Here is a 12,720-nt window from a genome sequence, read left to right as displayed (position 1 = left end):
TAGACTGTAATTTTCCAACATCATGTCTTTATACCTTTTTTTAAAGATCAACACATTCTTACTGGTTTTTAAGTCTTCCGGCAAAGCGTTCCACAACTTCACACCACAGACAGATATGCACCTGCTTTTCATAGCTGTGTTACAAAAGGGTTGTTTCCAATTTTGTTCGCCTCTGAGGGCATAACCCCCCTCTCTTTCTTTGAACATTATTTGTATGTTGGACGGGAGCAGTCCCTTTCTGGCTTTATATACAATCAAAGCTGTTTTTTGATCCACCAAGTCCATAAATTTTAATGTTTTTGACTTTATAAATAATAGATTAGTATGATCATAGAATCCAACATTATTCACTATTCGTATTGCTCTTTTCTGTACTGTACAAACTGACTGTAGTGTGGTTTTGCAAGCATTACCCCAGATCTCAACACAGTAAGTTAAATAAGGTAAAATCAACGTGGAATAAAGAGTGTTCATGGATCTGTGGTTAAGGAAGTGTCTGACTTTGTTCAAAACCCCGATGTTTCTGGAGATTTTGGATCTTACTTTGTTCGCTTGGGATTTCCAACTGAATTTATGGTCTATTACTACCCCCAGGAAAGTGTTTTCGTATACTCTTTCTAAATCAACCCCTCCTATCCTTAAACCTACCTCAGTTATTAAATGTGTTTTGTGTGTCAGTCGCGCTATCTGAAGACCATGGATTAATTGAAGAAAGACCGACATGAAAGCAGCAGCGCAACTCATCCAGAGCAGGCCTAGGCTACAACTGTTGTCGCGCACGGCAGCATGTGAGTGTCTGTGTGTGTGTGTGTGTGTGTGTGTGAGAGAGAGAGGGGGGAGAGAGACAGAGTTATTAGCTACTTTGCACACCTTGGAAGCTCTGCTGTGCTCCTCCTGAGTCCGGAGACATATTACATTAAATTGGCCGTTGCGGGCTGCTGGGTTGGGCTGGGTTAGGAATTTTCAGATATTTTAACGGGCTGGGCGGGGCGGGCTGGCTCCAATGACGGGTTGGGTTGGGGCGGGCCTTAAAAAACCCTGACCCGCGCATCACTACCATCTACTAATTCAATATTTGCTTCATTTGAACTTTGCGTGTTTGTGTAACATTACATATCGTCGCTGTCCGATGAAAACCACTCATCTCCAAAACAGCAACTTTTCAGGAAATGAAAAAACCCTCTGCTCTTAAAATACTGGACACCATGTCATCAAAGTTGGCACGTCTTCATTATAGACGTTACATTTGTAATATCTGTCGTTACAATATTAAAGGCCCAATCCGTCAAAACTCACTATTACTGACGCCGGTGGCCGTTAGTATAACTGCAGGCAGCGTGTGAACGAGCTGACGCGCGGGCACCATACTCGCACGCGCACAAGCAGTTGCCTTGCAACAGCAGAGCTGTTCGTTGCCTTGTAACGTTAACTCATAAAAGTCACTTGAAAACGGCAACCTGGACAATTTATCGGTCAGATCAGCCTCGAGATGCCCAGGAAGGATTCTGGATGAATTAGGGGACGTTATTGTGGCATGTTTGGTCGTGTTTTGGCTTGCGTTGGCTGCGGGCAAGTCGATACTCATGTTAGCAAAAGCCAGGAAATAGCCTGCTCCCCCTGTATGTACGGTAATGCCGGGAGTTGACCAAACTGAACAATCAAACAATGTTTCATAAGCATAACAGTAACGTTAGGCATATTTAGGACTGTTAAATTCATTATCCACACAAGACGGTAACGTTATTAGTGGGGCTGGTGGTAATTTCTATAAATGTAAATTAATATTAGTTAGCCGCGATTAGCATCAAGCTAACGTTAGGCCTAGTATGTGCAGTCCCACTGCAGTCAGAGCCTGCTGGCTGCGGGAAGTGGATACTCATGTTAGCACAAGCAAGGAAATAGCCTGCTCCCCCTGTATGTACGGTACCGTCAAACAATGTACCGTAAACATAACAGACAGTAGGCTAACGTTAGGCATATTTCCGACTGTTAGATTCATTATCAACACAAGACAGTAACGTTATTAGTGGGGCTGGTGGTCATTTCTATAAATATAGCTAAATCTATTAGTTAGCCGCGTATAGCATCAAGCTAACGACTCACCACCGCAGCTAAATGCAGTCAAACAATAATGTTCCATGACCATAAGCATAACGGTAGTAACGTTAGGGCTGCATTACTTCACACAAGATGGTAATGTTAGCAGAGTTTCTGACCAGGTGGTCAGATACTTGTACTACGGAGTGACAGTAAAAATCTTGAATCTTGAAAATCCATTAGCAAGCAGCTAACGTTATCTGGTCAAAACCACATTACAGTAGCTACAAGCAGCAAGTTCCCTTCATGAACCGAAAACACAGTCCTGACTCTAGTTTCCCCCCGATGTCGGTCACATTGCTGCTGTCTGGCCAGACGGGCTTCATTAGATAAATATTTATTTATTTAGTCTGGACTTTTTCTGGAGTCTGTGTTGTTGTTTCCTTTAGCTAGCAGCTAGCGACGAGCGTAACATTAAAAGCTACTTCAGCCATTTCCTGTTAGCAGTCTAGGACAAGAGGCAAGCTCATGAACGCGCGCAGACGTCACATCCTCTAGCTGTGGCGGGAGATGCTATCCACTTGGAAACTGCGGTTTTCCATGTATCTTCTGAACGGCTGGTCGGAGAGAAACGCCCTTGGTCGCCATTTTTAAGTGACGTCAAGGCGCATTCACTCAGTGCCAATAATAAACACTTTGTGCACATTTATTTCTCGCCAGAACCAACGGAATGGGCCTTTAATATATTACCTGAATAAGCTCAAATGATGTTAGAGGATTATCAATCTGAGTTTGATGCACTTTTTCCGCAGTGCGCAGCTCCGCAAAGCCTCCCACGGTCTGGAGCACACGGCCATGCGCACATACCTCCAGCCGGCTCCTCCAGCAGCGACCTCGAGCGCGCTCTCACGCCGAGTTAGAAACAGCGTCTCGGGGGAACAGAGCCTGCCAGTAACGCTAACATTACTCTCCACAGAAATCACTTTGATCTCCACAGTTTAAATGAGTTTGCAGCCCAGGGACATTTTTTTTTTTTTTTTTATCTATTCATGTCAGACAATGTCAGAAACAAAAAAAGAAAATCACTGAGCAGCACCCAACGTGGTAACACTTTATAATAACTATACACTATAAAGCATTAATAAACCATTAGTAAATACATCATTCATCATGGATTCATCATTTATAAAGCATTATTCATACATCACTAAGCATTAGTAACACAGTTATAAACATTTTATTCCTGATTAATAACCTAATCTCTAATGTGTTTAATGATTGTATTCTCATACTTTGTAAATGATAGATTCACGATTTATAAATACATATTATTGCCATTCCCAAGTTCGTTAAAGCGATATCTCAAGAACGGCTTGATGGAATTTCTGCCAATTTGGCTCAAACGTCGACTTGGGCGCAAGGATGAACGGATTACATTTTGGTGATCAAAGGTCAAGGTCACTGTGACCTCTCGAATGCCATTTTCAAGCTTGTTAACGCAATATCTCAGGAATGCCTTGATGGAGTTTCTTCGAATTTGCCTCAAAACGTCCACTTGGACTCAAGGATGAACTGATTACATTTTGGTAGTCAAAGTTCAAGGTCACTGTGACCTCACACACCCAATTTCCAAGCTCTGTAACGCAACATCTCAGGAGCGCCTTGACGGAATTTCTTCCAATTTGCCTCAAATGGCGATTTGGACTCAAGAATGAACTAATGGTGGAGGCATAAGTCTGCGTTGCATTCGTACTAGTTTGTTATGTCATTCTGTTACGTTATGTCTTGTCATGTCTGTCAGGAGTATTTGTTCCTCACCTGTGAGCTTTTAAGGTGTTGGGTAGGCTGTGAAAATGAATTGTCCTTCTGAGATAAATAAAGTCATCTGAATCTGAATCTGAATCCAAGGAGAGGAAACAATGAAATGTCCTCATGGAAAGTAATTCACATAGACTAGGAAGTCTTGGTAAATATTGGATTCACAATTGGTTTTAAAATTACATGAACAGAGATAATCCTCTACATGATATATGTGTTTATGTGAGCTGTACATCATCCAGCTTATTACACGGTTACTAACTAAATAAATCAAAATGTAACTATGAGATGCAACTCCCATTGTTAATTTGATTATTAAAGAAACAGCATTTACTGGACTTCGTTCTGCAGATTGATATGACCCACGGCCTCCAGAGTGTGTAATCAGAATTGTCTGTTATAAGCAATGGTCTGATATACAGAAATAACAGACTGTAGAATGCTGTGATCGACCAATCAGAATCAAGCATTCAACAAAGCCGTGTGATAATTGCTGATAGTAACGTGTATGTAAAGCAGGATTTAAATGGTCGTCTGTTGAACACGAAGAGGAATACTCACCTGAGAGTCTCCAGTCTGCAGTGTGGACTCTTCAGTCCAGCAGAGATCAGCTTCACACCTGCATGTTTCAGGATGTTGTCACTCAGGTCCAGCTCTCTCAGACTGGAGGACTGGGAGCTGAGCACTGAGGCCAGAGCTTCACAGCTTCTCTCTGACAGCTGACAGCCACTCAGCCTGAAGAAGAATTGGTGAGAGAGATATACAACACATTTGAAAATGTATATTTATTTTATTTAATATATTTGATCTACCCAGTTATTAACCTACAGAGCTTTATTGGAGGCTTTGACCACTGGCAGCAGCCTCAGAAGAGCCTTGTCTGAAGCAGAGTATTTCTTCAGGTCAAACTCGTCCAGCTCTTCTTCTGATGACAGTAAGATGAAGACCAGAGCCGACCACTGAGCAGGGGAGATTTTGACTGTAGAGAGACTTCCTGATCTCAGGTACTGTTGGATCTCCTCCACTAGAGAACGGTCATTCAACTCATTCAGACAGTGGAACAGATTGATGTTTGTCTCTGCAGAGGGATTCTTCTTGATCTTCTTCTTGATGTACTGGACTGTTTCCTGATTGGTCTGTGAGCTACTTCTTGTCTGTGGCAGCAGGCCTCGTAGGAGAGCCTGATTGGTCTCCAGTGAAAGGCCCAGGAGGAAGCGGAGGAACAAGTCCAGATGTCCATTTGGACTCATTAAGGCCTTGTCCACAGCACTCTGGTAGAGATATTTTACTGCTGATCTGGGTCTGAGTAGCCTAGACAACCTGGAGGCTTCTGACAGTGGATTGACACCAGTGTTGATGAATGAGACCATGACATGAACAGCAGCCAGAAACTCTTGAATGCTCAGATGGACAAAGCAGAAGACCTGGTCCTGGTACATCCCACACTCCTCTTTTTTAAAGATTTGTGTGAACACTCCTGAGTAAACTGAGGCTGCTTTGATATCAATACCACACTGTTTCAGGTCTTCTTCATAGAAGATCAGGTGGCCTTCCTCCAGCTTCTCAAAAGCCAGTTTTCCCAGAGAGAGAATCATGTCGCTGCTCTGTGTCCAGTGCGGATCTGTTTCAGTTTTCCCATGATACTTGACGTTCTGCAATTTGGACTGAACCACCAGGAAGTGGATGTACATCGCAGTCAGGGTCTTGGGCAGGTTTTCTGTGTCACGAGTGTTCAACAGATGCTTCAGAACTTTAGCAGTGATCCAGCAGAACACTGGGATGTGGCACATGTTGTGGAGGGTTCGTGAATTCTTGATGTGGGAGACAATTATGCTGGCCTGCTCATCATCTCTGAATCTCTTCCTGAAGTAGTCTTCTTTCTGTTGGTCATTGAAGCCTCTCACCTCTGTTACCAGGTCAACATACTCAGGAGGAATCTGACTGGCTGCTGCAGGTCGTGTGGTTATCCAGATGTGAGCAAGGCGAAGCAGATTCCCCTTGATGAGGTTTGTCAGCAACACATCCACTGAGGTCGACTCTGTAACATCATCCAGGAACTCATTGTTCTTGAAGTCTAGAGGAAGTCGACACTCATCCAGACCATCAAAGATGAACATAACTGGGAATTTGTCAAACCTGTAGATTCCTGCTTTTTTGGTCTCAGGAAAGAAGTGGTGAAGAAGTTTCACCAAGCTGAACTGTTTCTCTTTCAGCAGATTCAACTCTCGGAAAGTGATTGGAAATATGAATTGCATATCCTGGTTGGCTTTGTCTTCAGCCCAGTCCAGAGTGAGCTTCTGTGTTAAGACTGTTTTCCCAATGCCAGCCACTCCCTTTGTCAGCACTGTTCTGGTTGGTTTATCTCTTCCAGGTAAGGGTTTAAAGATGTCTTCATTTTTGATTGTGTTTTCTGGGCTCAGTGGTTTCCTGGATGCCGTTTCAATCTGTCTGACTTCATGTTCGTTGTCGGCCTCTCCAGTCTCTTCCTCTGTGAGGAAGAGCTCTGTGAAGATCTCATTCAGAAGTACCAACTTTTCTGAGTTTGTGATTCCCTCAAACAAACGTCTAAAGTTCTTCTTCAAGGTGGATTTGTGTTCACTCTGGCACTCGGCAAGCATCTCTGAATGAACAGACAACAATGAGAGAATGGTATAGTAATTATGAGTAATGCTAAGATTTCCTGTTAAATGTCCATATTCTAAACATGAATTTATTTAGTCAGCTCATCCTGGCGTTTAATGGAGTTGAAGGTATAAGCTGTTGTACAGTCAGTTATTATTACTCAACAGGGAGTTAGGGTTAGGGTCATGTAACAGGGAGTTACATGCAACCAATCAGATTCTCTAAAGACACTTTTCCACTGTGCTGATAATTCCCACAAACTGTGCTTTATTGTTTGTGTTGGCAACTTTTGTGTTGAACAAGCAGATACTTTCTATACTAAAATGGCAGCCTGCCCCTCTTCACAAATCTATTGTCTGAACATAGGCTAATAAAAGTAGACTCACACTCTATATACATTTCATTTAGGGCTGTCAATCGATTAAAATATTTAATCGCTATTAATTGCATGATTCTCCATAGTTAATCACGATTAATCGCAAATTAATCACACTCTTTTTTTAAATCGGTTCTAAATCTTTAAATGGCGGTACCTTAAATCTGGTATTTTCTTGTGCCAGTTAACAACACTTGAGAGCTTTGTTCAAATATGCACTGTTGCATGGGTAGTATTATTATTAGCTATTATCATTAGTATGGGTAAGTATTTGGCCATTGGTATTGTTATTATTGCTACTAGTTACTGGGAATACGCATCTCTCAGGCTGCACTCTGTGAAGTTAACTGTGCTATCCTCCACATCTCTCGAGCCACAGTGTGTGCAGACAAGAGCAACTGTCTCAGCTCTCTCCCCCCTCTCTCTCTATCCCCCTGTCTCTCTCTCTCTGCCTGTCTCTCTCTCTCTGCCACGGTCTATATATATGAGGGCAGAGAGAGAGAGACAGATGATTGTAATATATATATATGTTGGTCTCGACCTAGTTTCAAGATGAAGACCAGTCATGTTACCTCACATCACAATAGGCATCAGCTCCCAGCCTAAGTCAAGTGTAATCCTAGTGTGACGTCCGTTATGACGTGTGACTCATCACCCCATCCTCAATAGCCAATCAGCCCCTGTCAACATGCCAATATGACGTCACTGCCGAGGCTATGAGGTGGCAGTACATATAGCCATGGTCAGCACGTCATCATCCTCTTTCCCTGATCCTTCACCTCCATGGTCGCTGTACCTGGGCAGGTCGTATCCCCTCCTCTGAAGCTGTGTTTCGCCCCACCCACCTCCCCAGTCCACCACCAACGTCTTGACTCCTGAAGAATCCCCTACGGGGGGGGGGGGGGGGGGGGGGGTTCTCTATCCTAGTCTGAGTAGATGCCCTCCTCTCACCACAAGAAGAGAGTCATCTTACCACGGAGTCATTACGCCAAAGAATCAGTTGTCATGCTGCCATGCCATAGAATTAGTTGCCATGCCATTTCATGCCATAGAACTAACCGCCATGCCATTCGTGAATAAAGCTCGCTTGTTAAACTTTACCCACTGGTCTCTCATGATTATATATATAATATATATATATATATATATATATATATATATATATATATATATATATATATATATATATATATATATATATATGTATATAATATATATTTGAGAGAGACTGAGAGAGAGTAGACTAAGACTAGTTACTGCGTATTCCCACTAGTAGCAATAATAACAATACCAATGGCCAAATACTTACCCATACTAATGATAATAGCTACTCCCCATGCAATAGTGTATGTTTGCACAAAGCTCTCAAGTGTTGTTAACTGGCACAAGAAAATGTCAGGTTTAAGGTACCTCGGTTTAAGGTAGATTTACAACAGATCAAATTAATTGTGCGATTAATCGTGATTAACTGTGGACTCACACTATATTTAGGCAAAAAGTGTTTTTAAATAATTTTGTCATATATGTCATATCTTACAAATCATTTTATGTGATGCATGCTTGCATAAAGTCCCATTTTATAATTGTCCCATTACTTACCTTCGGGTCTTCGGGTTTTTAATAATCGTTGCAGTAGATCATTCTTGAGGATCTTCCTCAGAACCTCTTTGGTCACCTCCAGAGTGTATTCGCTGTAGGTCTGGAACATGTGATCTACTGTGTCCAGCCTGTCTGCCTTCTCCAGGCGGCTCTTTGGGATGGCTGGGATGTCTAGGATGCCAGTCTGCTGCAGGAACCACTTGAACCTCTTGAACTCGTCATCTCCCAAATCATCCAAAGTTCCCAAGAGCAGCTCTACAGGTGTCGCCATCGTTGCTCCCTGATGAGAAGACATTAGGATTAGTTGACCATACTATTGATCCTGTAACTGTGAGCTTGCAGATAATAGCGCCCTCATCTGACTGGCAGTTCTCACTTTTGAATGGCTCCGGTTCCAGGAAGTGAATTTCCCATTCATTCGTTTCAGAACATTCTTATAAAGTTTTAATCCTGGAAGCAAGCCAACCAGCTAAGATATGAATCATGACTATGAAACAACAACAACAAAAGGGGGGTAAATGGCAAATGTTTTATTTTTATTGTTTGCAGTTTTCTCTTCTTTTTTCTTCTTCTCTATTGTGTGGCTCATAATACTGTCAATTAGTGGTGTAAAATTAATTTGCGGTTTATACTGCAGTGCTTATATATCGTTCCTCCACAGAGGTGCTAAATTGAGTCGAGTCAGGTAGTCTAAGTAATAATCATGATAGTAATAATATAATAAGAATCCCTGTGTGTGAGCGAGCAAATTCTGTTGGGCCACATATGCCATTTTACGTGCGACCGTGCAGAGCCGGATTTTTAATTAGGGACGATTAATGTTTGAAAGTCCAAATGCCAAAAATGTCACAGGAAGGACAAAACCCTACATGCTCCCCTGTAAAACTGCTCAACACCCCCGGGTGTGCTGTTGTTTTCCTATGGGCAGAGCGCTGCTCTCCATGGGAAAACAATGGTACAGCAGCAGTGCTACACTTAGCGTCACAAAATAAAATAAATACACAGCGTTCAAATTTGCCACCGAGCGCTGCGCTCCAAGTTCAAATTATTTCAACTTTGACCTTGTTACCGCTGACCTTTATTTATTTATTTATTTATTTATTTATTTATTTATTTATTTCGGTCATGGGCAATTAAAACATTTCATAAAATAAAACAAAAAAGTACAAACAAAACAGCACAAGGCTGATAGACCGAAAAGGTGTAGGCTGAAGCTATAGCTTATAGCGCCTACCCTTCTTACTTAAACAAGCTATACAACAGAAAAATGATTAACGAATAATCAATTATAAACAAAAACAGAGACAATAATACTCAAATTCAAATAATTACAAAATTGACAATTACACTCGCATATACATTGCATTACCCGAATATGCACATATACCGGTACACATATATATATACATATATATACATAGGATATCTTAATAATTATTATCATTATAATCATTATTATAACCACCATAATCACTTTCATAATTATATTTCATTACAATATACAATACAATACAATATATACAATATACAACCGTCCAGAAATTAATATACACCATACACAGATTATATATAACTCAATATTGTTACTATAACTCTTCCTCCCTATACCTCATAATAATGCATTTTTTATATTTCTTTTTGAACTGGATCACACTTGAACATTGCTGTAGCTCCACATCCATACCGTTCCATAGCTTAACTCCACATACTGAGATACAGTATGATTTTAATGTCGTCCGAGCTCTTTGGGTTTTTAAATTTAACTCCCTCCTGAGGCAATAACCCCCCTCTCTATCAGAGAACATCGCCTGGATATTTCCAGGGAGTTGATTATTCCTGGCTTTATACATTATAATCGCAGTTTTATATTCTATAATTTCCATTAATTTTAAAAGATTTGAATCTAGAAAAAGTATGTTAGTATGATCACGATATCCAGCATAGTTTATTATCCTTATAGCTCTTTTTTGAAGGATGGTTATTGCATGAAGTGAAGTTTTATAGGTATTTCCCCAAATCTCTGAGCAATAATTTAAGTATGGTAAGTACTTTCATGAGTGCATGACACATGTGGAAGGAACCTGGGTCCAGAGATGGGAAGTAACAAAGTACAATACTTCATTACTGTACATTACTGATTTTTCGGGTATCTGTACTGCTGAGTATTTATTTTTCTGACAAGTTTTTACTTTTACTCCCTACATTTTAACACAAGTATCTGTACTTTCTACTCCTTACATTTTCAAAACAAGCTTGTTACTTAAGTTTGAATGCACGACAACAACGATTAAAGAAAGACAGAGAAGAAACGGGGCAGAATGAATAGAGATAGCTCATTCCAGGCTCCGCCAATAGTATGGAATGGCACTCGTGCGGTCCCCTAAATGTCAGCTTGTGATTGGCTCTCTGTCAATGTTACGAAACTTCATTGGCTAGACAGTCTCCTAAGGGGGCGTTGACATAACCTGGAAAAAAAGTGCACAGTCCACCCACCAGACCACATCATGTATCGATGTATCAGAACCACACACCAAACGTGAGAACGCTGCCATAAGAGAGACGAGAGATGGACACTCGGTCGCGCTGAGAAATTGCGTCTGTGAATAGTGATGTTCATGTCAGCCAGAGGAACCAGCAACATGAGCGATGCCGCTGAAAGTGAGGTTGAAGTTGTCAACACTGCAGACTCGAACGAGCCAGACGCTCTGGCAGTGTAGCTTTTTCTTTCAACTCTCTTGTTTACTCGGCGTAATAGTTGTCTGATCAGACACTAGAGAAAGAAACACAGGACAAGCAGGGTATAGTTACATCTTGTCTTGTGTTTTCAAAACTCAGTGTTTGTATCCAGAGGCTTCAATAAAGTAGGAGACACCTTGTATCCAACAGTTAAACTTTTGTGATTAACGATTTGCATATTCATATATCCTGCAAATATGAATGAGGGAGGAATAGATTTTTTTTTTTGTCATTTTAAGGATTTGAATGGGATAATTTGACTGTTTTTGTGGAAAAACTACAGCACAGAGTTTTAAGATATATAAAAACACGTTTGTAGGGGATATTTTAAGTTCAATAGTCTTCAAATTATATTATTAATATATGATGTGAGGTTCAGTTACATTTAGCTTTGCACAGAAACATCCGGTAAAAATACTTTTTTACTTTTACTCATTGAGTATATTTTATAGCCTGTACTTTTTTACTTTTAATTGAGTAAATAGTTGAATCAGTACTTCTACTTTTACCAAAGTCGTTTTTTTACACAAGTAACTGTGGAAGACCGGGGATAGTTGTAACATGGGTCATTGTAACAATTTCCATTCCTCCAATCAGGAGCAAGTTATGAATCACCTGATTCACTCTGCACATGCTCAGTTTAGTCCTTAGTCCACATGTGAGGAAGTAGCAGCCTGTGGCAGATATAGCCAATGTTAGGAGGAAAAAACTAATTTTGACGTAAGAAAGTATATATTTTTACTTAATTTATTTTTTTGATAGCATTGCCTGCTTTGTAGTTAAACTCATCAAACTTAACTCATTTTAATTATGTGTCTATGTAGCTATTTTACATGCAAATTGTTAGTGCTAATGTTTTAGCTGGTAGCTGTAAGGTAAGCTACTTCATAGAGACAGTCTGCATGTCTTGGAACGGCCACAAAATGTTAAACGGCTGGCGCGCGTGTGGGGTAAAACCGCCGATATATCTCATGGGCTGACTCACCAAAAGACGGTGCTGCGGCTCTAAACTACATGTTTGGGGGTTCTAGAGCAGAACACAAGACGTCTGCTCAGATGTGCGTTTACTGCGGTGGTTAAATACCCGATCGTGTCTGCCTGGGCTGGGCTATCAGCTAAATTCTAACTTTGCTGAATGGATAGAACGGGGGTTTTTACCCCACCCTGACCACGCCCCCAGTCACGCTGAGCCAGCTATTGTGGGCGTTCCTAGGGCCTGTATGGACGTTCCCAGACATGCGGACTGTCTCTATGGCTACAAGTGTCTGGGTCAGTTGTAACACATGAACAAATCGTACAAACTACCCCAAGCAAATGTGTAATTGTATTTATGTTTTCTTTGAAGTTCAGTATGACTCAGTCTTGGCAGAGAAAGACTGACTGTACAAAATAGTGACTCCCTGGACTTCAACTCCCATGATCCTCCTCACCTCACATTTGCCCTTTCCCCTGATTCACTCACCCATGCACACCTGCCAGCACTCCGGACTAATTACATTCAGCCACCTTGTCTGTATTTAAACCCTCAGTAT

General features: G+C 41.1%; 1 protein-coding gene across 2 annotated transcripts in view; it reads right to left on the bottom strand.

Moving 5' to 3' along the window:
* Positions 1-12,720, bottom strand: part of LOC310788759 (NLR family CARD domain-containing protein 3-like) — a 275,717-nt gene that overhangs the window by 237,796 nt on the left and 25,201 nt on the right. For both annotated transcript variants that reach the window (XM_083650323.1, XM_083650324.1), the window contains exons 2-4: positions 8,453-8,732; positions 4,684-6,475; positions 4,417-4,590 (exon numbers count right to left, since the gene is read on the bottom strand). In XM_083650323.1, coding sequence (XP_083506449.1) covers positions 4,417-4,590; positions 4,684-6,475; positions 8,453-8,732 — 2,246 coding nt within the window. The remainder of the gene's footprint in view (positions 1-4,416; positions 4,591-4,683; positions 6,476-8,452; positions 8,733-12,720) is intronic.

Source organism: Poromitra crassiceps (genome assembly GCF_964638095.1).
Source record: "Poromitra crassiceps genome assembly, chromosome: 14".
Classification (NCBI taxonomy): domain Eukaryota; kingdom Metazoa; phylum Chordata; class Actinopteri; order Beryciformes; family Melamphaidae; genus Poromitra; species Poromitra crassiceps.
Note: the sequence above shows the minus strand (reverse complement) of the source record. Positions and strands in the feature narration are given on the sequence as shown.